Source organism: Pinus tabuliformis, chromosome 3_2, assembly GCF_031772625.1.
Source record: "Pinus tabuliformis cultivar Carrire ecotype Pingquan chromosome 3_2, CPIR1, whole genome shotgun sequence".
Taxonomy (NCBI): Eukaryota; Viridiplantae; Streptophyta; class Pinopsida; order Pinales; family Pinaceae; genus Pinus; species Pinus tabuliformis.
The window spans coordinates 1,251,303,500-1,251,320,745 of NC_142302.1; the positions used below are offsets into that span (position 1 = coordinate 1,251,303,500).

A 17,246-nucleotide genomic window follows, 5' to 3' on the forward strand; every position below is an offset into this window, starting at 1 on the left:
TTGTACACATCCAAGGAGATGTATGACAAGTTGGTTGGCATGTTCAAGGTTAGCAATGCAAACCAAGTCCTCTTTCTCAAAAACAATTTGAAGGACATAAAGAAGGGAAGAGGTGAAGATATCCAATCCTACTTCATGAGGATTACCGAGATAAAAAATAATCTTCTTTCAATTGGAGAAGTTATTGTTGATAGGGAGCTCAACCTCATTGCCCTTGGAGGACTCCCTCGTGAATGGCATGTGTTCAACACTACTATCCTCAACAATGACAGGATTCCAGGTTTTGATGAATTGTTGACTAGATGCACTCAAGAAGAAACAAGGATGATGGAGAGAGACATGCCTTCAAATAGGAATGAACCTACTGCATTCTCCACTCATGCTAAAAAGAAGAACAATGCAAGTTCAAAGAAGCAATGTCAAGGAAGACTGAGATTCAAAGATGGAAGGAAGGGAAGATGCTTCATTTGTAACAAGTTTGGCCACTATGCTAGGGAGTGTCCTAATAGAAGGGATACACCTCATGATGATGACAACCACAACCACAACAATTTCAGGGGCAACAACAATCAAAGGAATGGCAAATTCAACAACAAAGGAAAAAGGAATGCTCCCGTTGCTCAACATGGCAATGGTCGACCCCCCAAAATATCAAGAAACTCCAGGTATGATGAATCTAATGTTGTAGATAACAAGCAAAAAGAATTTTGTCTTATATCTGCCCTCTCTACGGCCTCTCCACTAGATACCTTGGGAAATTGGTTGATTGATAGTGGTGTCTCAAGGCAATTCGCTAAGTATAAGGAAGCTCTTTCAAATCTGATAGAAAAGGATACAAATTTGGAGATCATTCTTGGGGACAATGCCACCTATCCCGTGAAGGGAGTTGGGAATGATACTCTTCAATTGAATCAAGGCAACACCATTCATCTACAAGAAGTACTATATGTACCTGATCTAACGAAGAACTTGGTATCTATCTCAGCGATGGAGGACAAAGTATTCAAGGTGGCATTCATTGATGGAAAGGTACGTGTTTGGAATAGAAATTTCAAAGAGACATTTAATCTTGGATTCAGGGTTGATAGCCTATATCAAGTTGGAGGAAGCCCATTGGGAGCTATGTCTTGCGACACATCTCTTCAATCCGAATTATGGCACCGGAGCTTTGCTCATCTACGTTATAAGGTTGTACTCGATGTGAGGAAGATGGTGACAAGGATGCCCGAATTCAAAGTCGAACATGAAGGTGTTTGTCAAGGATGTGCCGAAGGAAAACATACAAGGGGACCATTCCCCTCAAGTTATAGCAAGACTACTGACATTTTGCAATTGGTTCATTCTGATTTATCTGGTATGATGCCCGTGACATCTTTGGGAGGATATTTATATTATGCTATCTTTGTGGATAATTTCTCTCGCAAAAATTGGATATATTGCTTGAAGAAGAAGGACGACATATTCTCATGGTTCCGTTCTTTTAAAGCCTTGGTCGAAAATCAAACAGGGAAGAAGATCAAAATATTGAGGACCGATAATGGAACTGAATATGAATCAAATGAGTTCAATCACTATTGTAGAGAAGTTGGCATTAAGAGGGAGACTACTACCGCATATACTCTTGAGAAAAATGGTGTTGCTGAAAGGAAGAACCGTTCTATTATAGAAGCCACTCATGCCATGCTTCATGATCAAAGCCTTCTGAAGTTCTTATGGGCGGAAGCTGCCAACACTGTTGTGTACGTTCAAAATAGATGCCCTCATCAAGCGTTGGACTCCAAAACTCCCGAAGAAGTTTTCACCAGTAAGAAACCTGATGTTTCTCACTTTAGAATTTTTGGTAGCCCTGTATATTTTCATGTGCCAAAAGAAAAGAGAAGCAAATTGGATGCATTTGGGAAGAAAGGAACATTTGTGGGCTACAGTGAAACTTCTAAGGCATATAGAATCTATGTGCCTGGTCAAAGAGAAGTGGAGATAAGTCATGATGTCACCTTTGATGAAGATGTTGCCCTTGGGAAGATTAGTAACCTTCCTATTCCAAGGAAGGACAAAGAAGAAGATACAGGAAAGCAGGGAGAACCGCAGGATGAGCCAATGCCCAATGTTGAAGGACTAATGGATCCCATTGATCCACCTCCTCATGAGCCCTCCTCCTCAAAAAGGAGACCCTCATGGCTTAGGGAAACTCTCGAAGATGTCGAGAGACATATTGCACCAAGGGGGACATTTCGTGAAAGTAAGAAGTCGAATAGGTACCAAGGGTACTTAACTGCCATGAGCACCATTGTTCAATCTGAGCCTTGCACATTCGAAGAAGTTGTGAAGCACCAAGTTTGGAAGGATGCTATGAACGAAGAGTATGAGTCGATTATGAAGAATGATGTCTGGGATGTGGTCCCTAGACCCAAGGACAAATCCGTTGTCACCTCGAAATGGCTCTACAAGATCAAGCATGGAGCTGATGGAAGTGTTGAAAAGTTCAAGGCCAGGTTTGTTGCTTGAGGCTTCTCTCAAAAGGAAGGTGTGGACTACGATGAGATATTTGCACCAGTTGCCCGATATACCACCATTCGTTCGATTATAGCCCTTGTTGCCTCGCAAGGATGGAACCTACACCAGATGGATGTCAAAACCGCCTTCTTGCATGGTTCAATTAAGGAGGAAGTCTATGTAGAACAACTCGAGGGGTTCGAAGTTCAAGATCGTCAGACACATGTATGCAGGTTGAAGAAAGCCCTCTATGGGTTGAAGCAAGCTCCCCGAGCTTGGTATGAGAGGATCGACAGCTATCTGATGAAGTTGGATTTTACAAGAAGTGAAGTTGATCCGAACCCTTACTTTAAAGTTGAGAATGACAGACCTCTCATCTTGGTACTTTATGTGGATGATCTCTTTCTAACAGGTCCAGAACCTCTTATTCATCAATGTAAGTGGGAGTTAGCTTCCAAGTTTGAAATGAAGGACCTAGGACCAGTGTTGCACACATCGCGATTTAATCGCGATAAAATCGGAAAATCGCGATTTTTTCAAAATGCCGATTCAAATCGCGATTTTTAGCCAAAAAATCGGCGGAAAATTTTTTTAACGATTTTTATCGAAAAAATCGCGATTTTTTAAAAAATCGCGATTTTTTCGAAAAAATCGCGATTTTTAAGGAAAAAATCGCGGGAGGCGCGGGCAGCGGGGGTTTTATATGTAAAATCGATTTTTTGTTTATTCATTCAGCAGTCCGCCGCGGAGGAGAAGGAGGAGAAGGAGAAGAAGGGAGGGAGAGGGTTGCCGTCGCTTGTGGGAGCCGATTTTAGGAGGAATCCAAGCCAAGATCGCGAATTTGTCCATAAACCAGGTATGTAGATTAATTTTTTTTTGTTTTGGTTCTCTAAAAACTTTGTTTTTCATTGTTTTTAAAGAATTTTTAGAAATTTTTCATTGATTTGGGATGGGTTATTTGTTATGACTATGAGAACCAATTTTTGATTTTTATTTTCTCATTTTCTTTAAACATTGTTTATTTTTTTTGATTTTTCATTGTTTTTTGGGTTTAGAAATTCAAATTGGGATTTTGGAAATAATTAGCTTGTAATTTTGCAAATGCTAAATTGTAATTTGTATTTACTATTTACTATTATCATTTATGTAATCCTAAATTCCTATTTCCTAATCCTTATTTTTCCATAGGTTTGCAAATTCAAAATTCAAAAACAAACATGCCAAGGAAATTGGATCCTTTCTGGGAATATGGTGACCCTAAAACTCCGAATGATAGACAAAACTTGATTTGCAAGTTGTGTGGAAAGGAAATATTCGGGGGGGTGTACAGGTTGAAGTTCCACCTTGCACAAATCCCTGGACGTGATGTGGGGCCCTGTCTAAAGACAAATGCTGAAATTATCCAAAAAGCCATGAGAGCATTGGGAGAATTAGAGCACACTAGAGACGCCAAAGAAGAACTCAAAAGGCAACTAAGAAGGTCAGTTGAAGGAAGTGGGCCAAGTGGCACAGGTTCTACTGCAGCGTCAGTCAATCCGTTTGCTGCATCATCATATTTTGTTCCTCGAACCACACCTGGTTCACAACCAACTATCGGTTCAATGATGAAAAGAACTGAAAAAGAAAAAGCTGACAAGTTGATGACAAAATTTCTCCTCTGGAGTGATATTCCTTTCAGCATTATAAGGAATAATCCATTTTTCCAACCTACTCTTGATGCTGTTGCCAGTGTTGGCCCGGGGTACAAACTCCCTTCTCTTCATGATTTCAGAGGCCGGCTTCTTCAAGATGAAAAGCGTGACTGCACCCAAAGATTGGAGGATTTTAGGGCATCATGGGCACAAACAGGATGCACTGTTATGTCAGATGGTTGGACTGACCAAAAGGGGAGAACCCTTATAAACTTCTTGGTTAGTTGTCCCTTGGGGACTATGTTTATCAAATCTGTTGATGCAACTCATCAAATCAAAGATGCAAAAAATTTATGTGATTTGCTGGATGTGTTTATTTTGGAGGTGGGTGCAGAAAATGTTGTCCAAGTCATAACGGACAACGCTGCAAATTATGTTGCTGCTGGTAGATTGCTTATGGACAGGCATCCTACTTTATTTTGGACACCTTGTGCTGCCCATTGTATTGATTTGATGTTAGAGGACATAGGGAAAATTCCCTTTGTCAAAGAGGTTGTTGACTCATCAAAAACCATCACAAAATTTATTTACAATCACACATCTGTGCTTAGCTTGATGAGAAAATGCACCAACAACAAAGAGTTGGTGCGCCCCGCCATTACACGGTTTGCGACGAGTTTCATATCTCTTCAATCCCTCTTGAATTCTATGTGGGATTTGAAGAGAATGTTTGTTTCAGAGGAGTGGCGTTCTTCGCCAATGAGCCGCAAACCAGAAGGAGAGGCCGTCTGCAGACTTGTTTCATACCAAGAAGACTTTTGGGCGGGAGTGCAGGAGGTGTGCGCTGTCACAGAACCTTTGGTAAAGGTTCTTCGGTTGGTAGATGGTGAGAAGCCCGCAATGGGCTATTTGTATGAAGCCATGGATAGGGCCAAAGAAGCCATTCGGTCCTACTATGATGACAAGGGAGATGATGGGTTCCAGAGACAACTCCTTCTATGGAAGGTCATTGATGAGCGATGGAACAACACACTCCATCGTCCCATTCATGCTGCTGGCCTTTTCCTGAACCCTGCATTTTCTTATGCATGTGGGTTTAATTTTGATGTTGAGGTCGTGGAAGGATTATTAACCTGTGTCCAGAAGATGGTGAAAACTCCAGAAGAACGTATGGAGGTCTCTAGACAAATTGAGCAATATAAGTTGTCAGGTGGCACATTTGGCTTTGAGATGGCTATCAATGATAGGACGGTTAAAATCCCAGGTATTTTTTAGTTTGTAGTATGTACTTTGTAACTTTGTTTCAAATTTCATTGTTTCTTCAAATTCCATTTTTTTCTTATGTTTATTTAAAATTTTCTTTGTAATTTTGTTGTAGACGCATGGTGGAAGATGTATGGTGGCAGAGTACCCCTTTTGCAAAATCTTGCCGTGCGCATCCTCAGCCAAACATGCAGCTCCTCGGGATGTGAGCGCAATTGGAGTGTATTTGAAAAAATACACAACAAGAAGCGCAATAGGTTAACACTTAAACATTTAAAATATTGCAAATTTCCAAATAAATTTTTGAATTCATTAAAGTTTTAAACAATATTTTTTTTATAATATTAATTATTAATTTATTATTTCATGAACTTTGTACAGGTTGGAGTCCCATAGACTTAATGACATGGTCTATGTCTACTACAATCTTCGATTGTGGGTGAAACAACTAGAGAAGACACCTGATACGGAAGCCATCTCATTGGATGGGATTGACACCACTGCTGAATGGAGGGTTGAGACCGAGAGGCCTCTCATGGATCCCACTGAGGATTGGTTAGTGCAGGATGAGGGGGAGGAGGAGGGGGAGGAGGAGGAGGAGGAGGAGGAGCAGGAGCAGGAGCAGGAGCAGGAGGAGGAGGAGTTGGAGGAGCAGGAGGAGGAGGTGACACCGCCTACCCGGGCTACCCGGGCTACCACTACCACCAGTAGAGGACGTGGTCTCCGTCCACCTCAGCCTCTTGTAGCTGCTACTACTAGTTCTTCAGCTTCTAGAGCACGTCAGACTCCACTGCCATTTCCACCACCACAGGCACCAGCTTCTACATCTAGAGGGAAAGAGAAAGCTGTGCCATATTCTCGCAAGAGGGGCAGAGGAAATCAATAGGATTAGACTTTCATTTTATTGTATATGACATTATGACATGATGAGATACATTATCATATTTTTTGTTGATATTTTGAGGCTGAGTTGGACTTGGGACTCAGGACTTACTATTCAGGACATGATTCAATGTTATGTGTGATTTTAGCGCTAGAAATGATATTGAACATCTTATATATTAGTTTTTTTATCATATTTATGTGTCAATGTATTTATTTTATGTTGTAGATGGTTTAGATATTAAAAAAATTGAAAAAAAATGAAAAAAAATGAATATTTTTGTGCCAAACGATTTTTTCCGATTTTTTCCCGATTTTTTCCCGATTTTAACGATTTTTCCGATTTTTTCCCGGCGCCGATTAAATCCCGATCGCGATGTGTGCAACATTGCCTAGGACTCGTATATTATTTCCTAAGGTTGGAGGTCTGGCAAAAGCCAGGTGAGATTTTCCTTTCTCAAGGAAAATACATTGTGAAGCTACTTGAAATATTTGGGATGGTGGACTGCAAGTCCGTGACTACTCCAATGGAACTTAACTTCAAGAAATTATGCGAAAGTGTTGCTGGGCCCAATTTGGAAAAATTTTCTGAGTATCGTCAACTCGTGGGGGCTCTGATGTTTTTAGTGAACTCCCATCCGGACATATGTTTTGCAATGAATACATTGAGTCATTTTATAGTCAAGCCTCATCACATACATTGGATTGCTGCCAAGAATCTCTTGAGATATCTTTGGGGCACAATCACCTATGGACTGAGATACACTGTCGGGAATGTGAGGCTCCATGGTTATTTTGATGCTGATTGGGCTGGCAGTGTGGTGGATCGTAAAAGCACATCGAGATGTTGCTTCTCTCTAGGTTCTGCTTCGATATCCTGGATGAGAAGGAAGCATAATTCGATTGCTTTGAGCACAGTTGAGGCTAAATATATTGCTGCTAGTATGGCCTCCTGTGAAGTTGTTTGGTTGAGGAAGCTCTTTAGTGAGTTGTTTGGACATGTGCTGGATACCACCGTGATCTTCTACAACAACCAAAGTGGAATTCGTCTTTCTGAGAATCTCGTGTTTCATGACCACTCCAAGCATATTGATATCATGTACCACTTTATCTGAGATATGGCACAACGGGGAGCAATAACGCTCCATCACATTGGGACTGATGATCAGGTCGCAGATATTCTTATGAAGACCCTGGGGAAGGTCAAATTCTTAACCTTCCGTGAACGACTTGAAGTTGTGGAGAGACCCTCTTATGAGGGTCCCGTTTGATTTAGATATTGAGCTCTGGGAGCTCCGAGGGGCTTTGGGTACTTCTTGGAGCAATAAGCGACCATAGGGTGAGTGGTTCACCTTCCCCTAGTGGTGCACGATGTACAGGGTGAATGGTTCACCTTCCCCTGTGATACCCCATGATGGTTGAGATATGGGTAGGATGAGTAGTTCACCTTCTCCTATCATATATGAGCAGGATGAATGGTTCACCTTCTCCTGCTGGTACATCCTACCCATGCAATCCGGGACTCATGGGAAGTACCTCTCATCTAGCCAATGAGTAGGGAAATGAGGATAGGGACCATAGTACTACCGATGGACGCATCGTGTACTACCGTACTCCCTATGCTAGGATGTTTGATATTGATCTGGGATCAATGGAGACTAACTTCGGGTCAGTGGAGAGTGGTATGATACACTCTCGATTATTGGAGACTGACTTCGGGTCAGTGGAGAATGGTATGACACATTCTCGATCATTTCTTCTTCATTATTTCTTCATGGTTCAGAAGAGCAAAGCAGAGCAGAGTATAACAGGGGTGTCAAAGATGGTACATATTGACAAATGATTTGGCAAGTGGAGTTCTTCCTAGTTGAGAGGGAGTGTTAAATTTGGCAACTAGGGCCAAACTCCACCTTGGATAGCTCATATGATGAAGCTGATATTTTTATTGGATTCCTCTTTCCGAGAGGTGTAGGATTGATCTAAAGATCATCTCATTCTAACATGTATAAATGGAATTATTAATTTATTTTGTTTATGGACAAATTGCCAAGCTCAACCAGCAAACTAATGTAGGCTCAGAAGCCCAAAAGACATGTATCTTCATCCTCAAAGTTGCATATAAATAGAAGGTGCATCTACCTCATTTGGACATCATTCATTCTCACACATATCTCTCTCTCATCATCTGATTGGGTCGTACAACTTCAGGACAGCGTTCTTCTCCTCCACATGTGTGAAGGGTTGACTGTGATTTTCAGTTTCCAACGTTGACCAAGTTGCAGGAAGTTTGACTAGCGTTGATCGAGCAGCAGTTGAACTCGTTTGACTACGATTTTTCTTGGGGAAATTCTGTTTGGGCAGGCCACATTTCTGGGCACAGAAATCGAGGCATTATGAGATGTTTAACCAACGTTGACCACAGGGAAGTTGGTCGCAAGTTTGACCCTGCGTTGACCGAGTTTGACTGATATTTTCGAGATTGTTTTGGGCTGATTCGGACTATCCTTGGAGGTTGAGTTGATTGGATTTGACCGAGCTGATTTGGAGGAAGATTTCTGCTAAGTTGACCAGCATTGACTTTCTGGTTAGGGCATCCTATTGACTATAGCTTGATTGGACAAATTTCACTGTAATTGGGCAAGTGAATTTTGTATATTGTACTCTCTCTATTGAAATTTTGAAGAGTAATAAGAAGACTTGATCAAAGGGTTTCCCCGCATTGGGGTTTTTCCCTGGCATCCGCCAAATATTGTGTCCTCTTGTTTTGGCTTGTCTTCTACTTTTTATTTATGTTCTATCTGCATTTACGATCATGTTGATGTGATTGCTAATTTGGAAATTGATATTGGGCTAATATGGAAAATTGAAGTAAATTACTCTTAAGCATAGAACATACCATTGTTATCTAAAATTAACACTACAGCGACTAATGTCCCACGAGGAAGAAGGAGAAGCAGGAGCAGACAGCAACTTCGACGGAGATAGATAATTTGTCTTGCAAGTTGGAGGATGAATTCGCACTATATGAGGCTATACCTCTAGGAGAGAGGTGGGGAGACATTGAGCTCTAGTCCCAGAGTTGCAAAGATTCGAGTGTTGATTTGGGGTAGCATTGGATGTGCTTTAGCCATGAAAATTGGTGGAGAGGCTAAAGCACATGAGATCTCAAAACCCAGAAATGGTTTGGGCAGATTCTAACCGATTTGGGAGATATTAACATAATTAATATTTTAATGGAGTTCCTAAGTCTAAACTTAGGAAAAATAAAATATTAATGGATATTAATATAAAACTGGGTTAGAAGGTTCCAAAAGTCATGGATCAAGCCAAATCTAATCTTAGCCGTTGATTAGAGATTTAATCTCGGTCATTGAGGACCAACGAGAAAAGTATAAGAGGAGGCTTGAGGGTCAATTGGAAAACACACCAGAGTGATCAATCATTCATTTTGCTAGAGTGGGGTTGCTAAACAAAGTTGAATCAGTGATCAGCAGCGACACAGACAGGCAGACAGGCAGGGACATTACTAGGAGACCAAAACAGAAGCGGAGAGAGCAAGAGCAGCAACCAGTCCAGGCTACGTAGAGCCCAGCAGATGCAGCGCAGAGCCCAACGAGACTGCGTCATCCACGCAAAGGGCAGAGGGAGTGACGCAGAGGCTCCCAGAGGTTGCGCAGTGCCTCAGAAGGCTGACACAGAGGGTCCTAGGGCTGACGCAGGTCAGTAGGAGGCTGACATAGTGACTAGAAGGGCCAGCGTTGTGCTTACGTTGTGCCGGAGAGGGTTTCGTGGGACAGGTTTTTTGAATACCTGTTTTCGAATATAGAGGTATTGTTGTCGTATATTTTTCTCTGTCGGGTGAATAGATTTAGGCACCCAGTTGTACTCAGATAAACTGCATAATAATATAACCCTCAGAATAGCTGCACAGGTTTTCCCGCATTGGGTTTTTCGGGGGACATTGATCCAAAAAATAACGGTGTCACTTGTGTGTTTGTTTTCTTTCAGTTGATGATATGTAGATGTTGATACTTTACTTGTGTTTATTTTCAATATTTACATGGGAAATAACTTGTTAAGTAATTAAACAAGTAGGAGAAATAAACCAGAGAGTACAAGAAGAATTTCTAACGTGTTAAACTTAGAAATTCCAACATGGTATCAGAGGGTGGTTGCAGATCACAGGAAAACTGAATGCATCAACCGAGCAAAGCATTTGTAGTAGATTCAGTTGTCCCGAGAGACAGATTTGATCCTTGTAGAAGGCAACAGAGGAAGGAGTGACGCAGAGGGACTGTGTCATTATTCGAGGCCAGAGAGAGGCCAGTGCAGAGGCTGAGGGAGGCAGAATCAGGCTCACGCAGAGCCCAGGATGGCTGATGCGGTTGACTGAGGGAGCTGATTTGCAGGTGTTGGGATTGCGCAGAGCCAAGTGTCTCAATCCTTCAGTTGTTGGGGCATAGGATGTTGTGGGTAATTTGGGGAGCGAAGCTGGTGGGGTACTATGATTAGAACAGTACCTAACAAGGCAAGACCAAGGAGGAGAGAGTTGCTGCCAAGGCGGATTTCTAGCCAAGGAATCCGGATCAATGTTGTAGTTGCACAGACGATTGGAGTGGGGCAACTTGACATTGGCAGAAGGATTTCCAGGAGGGAAATCGGGACTCAGAGGGAGTCCAGAGGAGAACTTCTAGATGGGAAGTAGAGAGACTCAGCAGGAGTCGAACAGAGGACTTCCAAGAGGGAAGTAGAGAGACTCGGAGGAGTCGAAAGAAGAGCAGCGAGATGGTCGTGAATGGGCTGAGAGATCAGGATAGGCTGGACGGAGCATCCAACTTTGTGGTCTGGAAGGCCAAGATCTTGTCCATTCTAGACAGACATCGCCTCAAGGGCTTCGTCTCGAGAGTGATAGCTATTCCAGTTAATCCGGTAGCTAATGAAAGGTACGAGGAGGCAATAGCTAAGGCTAAATGCATCATCCTTGATGGGGTCAAGGATCATGTGGTACCACACATTGCCGAGAAGGAAGCAGTAAAGGAGATGTTGGATGCCTTGAAGACATTGTACCAGCACTTCCGTGCAGAGGAAGATGCTCTTGGAGAATCAGCTAAGGCCATACCAGATGCAGAAGGGAGAGCAGATAGATGTCTTCCTCGGTCGATTGAAGGAGATCCGTGACCAGCTAACTTCCATAGGGGCCACACTGGATGAGAAATTGATGGTGAGGACCGCACTAAATGCAGTTTCCGAGGATTGGGAGGTATTTGTCTAGAGCATACTGGGCAGGACGAGTCTTCCAAATTGAGAAGAATTGTGGGCGACTCTTCATCAAGAAGAAATCAGACGGTTGACCAAGGCGGCGAGTAGCAGAAAAGGGGTCAGGATCAAGAAGGACGAAGAAGAGGATGCGGCTCTAGCATCTGCGAGAAAGCAGGAGAAGAGGAAGAAGAAGGACCTCTCCATGGTCAAGTGCTTCCATTGTGGGGAACTGGGTCATTTTGCAAACCAGTGTCCTAGGAAGAAGAGTAAGGGAGAGGCTTCGGACTCGAAGGCAACGCTAGTGAACGCAAAGAAAGAAGTCAAGGAGGAGGACGATTGTGCCATGAGTGCTCATGTGCCACTTGAGAAGAAGTGGGGAGACATCGAGCTATGGTCAGATGGACTATAGGTGATGAGGGGCAGGATCTTTGAAGTACCCAATCTCTTGGATTATCCTGGCTACAGGAGCCTCGAAGAGGAGTAGCAGGACTGGCGGATGTGGATAGAGACGGATGCGGATGAAGCAACAGAGAGTGCTACAGTGTAGGAGTTTCAGGGCAGCGCGAGGCTAGTAAGCTGCAACAGTGCGAGAGGCAGAGGAGTGTTGCACCAGTGCAGGACAGCACAGAGAGGTGTGCAACAGTGCGAGATGCAGGGAGTTGTTGCAGCAGTGCAATGGTCAGTAGAGGGAGCACTTGTTAGTGACAGAGAGAGCTTCAGCATCGGGAGTGTTTCTAGCCTAACAAGGATGTCAGAAGTTGGGTGGATCAATTACTTTCTTCTCAGTAACTGAGTTGCAGTGCAGTAGCACGATGCAGCATGATGAGAGGGGATGCAGTGCAATTGCAATGCTGGGAGGATGGACCAGCAGCAGCACGGATGCAGAGGGAGTTGCCATATGGATGCAACAGTGGCAGTGGCAGGGCCATGGGCAGCAATACAGGATGCAGCAGTGCACACTGCAGAGGCCGTTGGGCGAGGAAGCATAGCATCAGCACAGGGACCGATGCCGATAACCAGGGTGATGCTCAGTGTGGAGTATTACTAGAGCACAGTCCTCGCTAAGAGGGAGTGTTGATTTGGGGTAGCATAAGATGTGCTCTAGCCATGAAAATTGGTGGAGAGGCTAAAGCACATGAGATTTCTAAGACCTAGAAATGGTTTGGACAGATTCTAACTGGTTTGGGAGATATTAAAATATTTAATATTTTAATGGAGTTTCTAAGTCTAAACTTAAGAAAAATAAAATATTAATGGATATTAATATAAAACTGGGTTAGAAGGTTCCAAAAGTCATGGATCGAGCCAAATCTAATCTTAGCCGTTGATTAGAGATTTAATCTCGGTCGTTGATAGACCAACGAGAAAAGTATAAGAGGAGGCTTGAGGGTCAGTTGGAAAACACACCAGAGTGATCAGTGATTCATTTTGCTAGAGCGGGGTTGCTAAGTAAAGTTGAATTAATGATCAGCAGTGAGGGGTAGTGAGTATGAGGCAGAAAGGCAGGGACAATATTGGGAGACCAGCACAGAAGCAGAGAGAGCGAGAGCAGCAATCAATCCAGGCTACGCAGAGCCCAGAGAGACTGCGTCATCCACGCAGAGGGCAGAGGGAGTGACACAGAGTCTCCCAGAGGTTGCGCAGTGCCTTAGAAGGTTGACGCAGAGGGTCCTGGGGCTGACATAGGTCAATAGGAGGCTGACGCCGTGGCCAGAAGGGCCATCACTGAGCTTCAGTTGTGATGGAGAGGGTTTCGTGGGACAGGTTTTTTGAATACCTGTTTCTGCATATAGAGGTATTGTTGTCATATATTTTTCTCTGTCGGGTGAACAGATTTAGGCACCCAGTTGTACTCAGATAAACTGCATAATAATATAACCCTCAGAATAGTTGCACCAGTTTTCCCGCATTGGGTTTTTCTGGGGACATTGGTCCAAAAATAACGTTGTCACTTGTGTGTTTGTTTTCTTTCAGTTGATGACCTGTAGATGTTGATATTGTACTTGTGTTTATTTTCAGTATTTACATGGTAAATAACTTGTTAAGTAATTAAACAAGTAGGAGAAATAAACCAAATAGTACAGGAAGAATTTCTAACGGGTTAGACTTAGAAATTCCAACATCGGGCAAGGTCCAAGGAGGACTGCATCAGACAAGTGTTTTCCTCTTACATCAGTACCCTTGCTACATGGGCCCACAGTTTTCAGTAGCAGATGGATCAGTGTTCAAGATGGCACAGTCAGATCTTGAGGGACAGTTGCAGTACTAGTCGCAGTCAAATATTGAGGGGCACAAAGCAGTTGCAGCGCAGACAGATACTCAGTGGATAGTGCAGAGTCTAGTTGCAGTCAAAGACTCAGGAGACAGTTGCAGAGCCAATCTAGAGACACGGTTGATTCAAAGTTTTTATCCTCAGTTGCAGTATTTGCAGCATGAGATGAGTGGCAACGCAAAGCAGAGTTGGCAACAGTACAGGTTGTACAATGCAATGTCAGCAACAACACAAATGCAAGGTGGTTCAGCTCAAAGTGGCAGATGAATCAAAGTTACGCAATGGCTTGGTGGACAGTGGCAAATCATCGTCGTTGTCAAACATCAGCAACGTGTATAGTGGATATCATGAAGATAAAGTGAGAGAACACCTTCCTCACTACAAGGGAGTGTTACTTTTTGTAGCATCGGACAAGTGTTCTAGTCTCGACTTTGGTCACAGAGACTAAGAAACACAAGATCTCCATAACCCAGAAAAAGTTTCAAGAGAAAACACCTAGAGATGGCTCAATTAAGTTAATTGATCAATAATTAAATATTTGGTAAGTCTAACTTAGGAAAAGTGATTAATTAACATCAATTAATTAATAAAGGTGAGATTTCTCTAGAAACTCACATGGATCAAGTTGGAGATGATCTTAGTCATTTATGGGGATCTAATCATGGTCGTTGCTCAGCAAGTGAGAGATTATAAGATCAACTTGATGGGTAGATGGAGAACACACTAGAGAGGTCAAGTTTCTTGGCAGATCGAGCTATCCAGCAGCAGCAACTGAGCAGGGAAGAAGAGTTTGAGCTAGAAGGGATGCAGAGACAGAGAGGGAGCAGAGACAGTGATTCCGGAGTAGTTTCCAGTTCTAGAGAGGTAGCAGCAAAGAGGCTGAGTTATTCCACTAGAGGCTGCATGGGCAGCTTCAGTGTAGCAGTTCGATTGGGCTAAGCAGGGGGTCGATTTAGTAGCTAGAGGTCGGGATAATTTTCCAAAGGGTCAGAGAATCACTTCCCGCAGCAGCGGCAGGCAGAATGACTTGATCAAAGGCAGATTTAGGTTGTGCGTGTGAGGGCATGTGCAAGGGTTTTTGAGGACCAATTTTTCTGAAGCAGGTTGTGTTAGGATTGCTCATGGAGAGAGAAAATTCTCTCTAATAATTTTAGCCAGTTATACTTAGATTTTCACTGTTGCATAATAATAATAAAACCCTCATCTACTGCAACGGTTTTCCCACATTAGGTTTTTCTGAGGACTTTTGTCAAAAAATAACTATATCAGTTTTATTATGTGTGTGCTCTATATTTCTCAATTCCAGCATTTTATTTTCCGCAGTGTTTTTATGGTGAAAATTGTAGTTGTGATTTTATTTGTTGTTTGTCATAGCAAAAAAACTGCACTTAATTTTGATTAGTTAGAAGAATAATTTACAGCTGCTACAATAGACTTGAAAATTTCACATTTTGTTGGGTAACAACCCCAAAATGGGTTATTGTTCTTGCTAGTTCCAGTGTTTCTTGCAAATTTACAAGTCCAAAGTTGTATGTCAGCAAGCAACTTCTTCATTCCCATCCATATACCAAAGTATTCTTTCTCAGGATTGGTTAGGGATCTTCACACACAACCTTTGTGACATTTCAAGGTATATTTGATTTTGGTTTGAAAGTGTTTCTTCACTAATCTGCATTTCTCTGAAGTAAGAAATCATTTTCTGATTAGCAAGTTTCCTAAACTAACTCCTAGACTCCATCACCCAATAGGAATTACAAGGCACTAGTCTATTAACCTTCTGGTGGAGAATTTTATGATTTTAAGGAAACCTCCTGTAACTTTGTAGGAGATGGCCTAGAGAGTGGGGGCAAGTATCAATGTGACAGTGGGCACTTGTATTTGTGGTGCCGCCCTAGCATCTTGTCAGACCTTAACAAGACTACTAATTTGGTTGGTAACAAGCTCATATATTAAGGACATGTTTGGAAATTAAATTTCCTGCAGCACGATTTAGGATAAACAACCAAAGTCATTTAATCTTGGTAAGTAAAATAGCATTAGGAATCCCATGAATCAGTAAACCCATTTACATAGTGGCATTTTCGCCGAACAAATCTATGTTGGGCCAATCAGGCTGTTAACCCATTTTTAAAATTCATTAAACTAAGGCTTGCTTGTTATCCACATTTGCCATAGTGACTATTAGCACGAAGTTTGCACCTTTCCTAAAGGTCCAAAGGTTATGATTATTAGTTCATTATACAAGGGGTTATGTAATGGCCTATGAAATTTTTTTATGGAAGGGTGACATAAAGCTTATAAATATTTCAAAAGAGTTTAGTTAAGTTATATCTAAGCTTTCCCTAAGTTTTGCAGCAAATCGGAGCCTATCAAATGCCTATAGCTAGCACTATGAAAATATTTCGTAGCGCACTATGAAATTTTGAAAATATGAGTTTCCAAACTGCTTTTCAAATGCCCAAACCAGTTTTCAAGAAGCTTTACCCTTATAGAACCTTGATATGACATTTGGCAGAGTTTTCAAGCCTAAGAGAGGGATTTTAAATTAAACTCTAAAATGGCAGTTTGCCCTAAATGGCAGTTTCCAACATTTTTCTTGTTTTCGTCACTATGTTCAAACACAGATTTCAAACAGATGGTAATGAAGTTCAAAAAACCAAAAGAGGTTTTTGTTGGGAACAAACTGATTTCAAAAAACCTCTTTCAAATTTTACCCAGACATCATGGTTTGGAAATTACAGAGGAATCTGAGGCCTATTTTTCTAGATTTTGTAATTTTGTTATTTTCCTATTCTAGTCACTATTTTCAAATGCAGTTTCCGAACATATGGAAATGAATTTGTAAAAATCAAAAGAGGTTTTTGTTGGTAACATACCAATTTAAAGAAGCCTCTCAGTTTTAACTTTTTACCCAGCTAGCATGGTTTGAAGGATATGAAGAAATATTTGTAGCCTATTTTTCAAGATTTAAATATTTAATTATTTCATGTTTTATTCATCCACTTTGGGCACGGTTTTTGAGAAGATGAAGATTAACTAACTTTCCAAATCTGGAAGAGGTTTTTGTGGGGAATGAGCTGATTTAAAAAAACCTCTTTCAGTTTTTACACAGCTATCACAGTTTGGGAGATCTGAATGTCTCTTTAAAGCCTATTTTTCAGAAATTTGCCAGATTTTTCGAAATTTTGTTTCCTATAAAAATGCGAAGTCAACAGCTGAAGGCCACCTCATCAAATTCGACTTGGGGATCAGACTGAAGATGGGTGAAGAGGTTTTTCAGATCCATTTCTTTTGGATCTTGATAGTTATTGTAATTAATACTTTCTCAAACATTGTGATCTCAGATTTATATATTTTTCCTATATAATGAATGAAAAAAAAGGAGGTTGGATTTTCAAGTTTTGGAGAAGAAAAAAAAACTATTGCTCTCTTTTGTAATCTTTTCT

At 41.8% G+C, this 17,246-nt stretch overlaps 2 protein-coding genes across 2 annotated transcripts in view; one reads left to right on the top strand and one right to left on the bottom strand.

The window, feature by feature from the left end:
- The window catches only part of LOC149185272 (Polynucleotidyl transferase, ribonuclease H-like superfamily protein), a 186,180-nt gene that overhangs the window by 116,532 nt on the left and 52,402 nt on the right, over positions 1 to 17,246 (bottom strand). The gene's annotated exons all lie outside the window — the stretch shown is intronic.
- Positions 4,884 to 6,463, top strand: LOC149185273 (uncharacterized). Its single transcript, XM_089417999.1, has 3 exons — positions 4,884 to 5,388; positions 5,503 to 5,644; positions 5,769 to 6,463. The coding sequence occupies exons 1-3, from the start codon at positions 4,884 to 4,886 to the stop codon at positions 6,271 to 6,273; spliced, it is 1,152 nt and encodes a 383-aa protein (XP_089274125.1). The 3' UTR covers positions 6,274 to 6,463.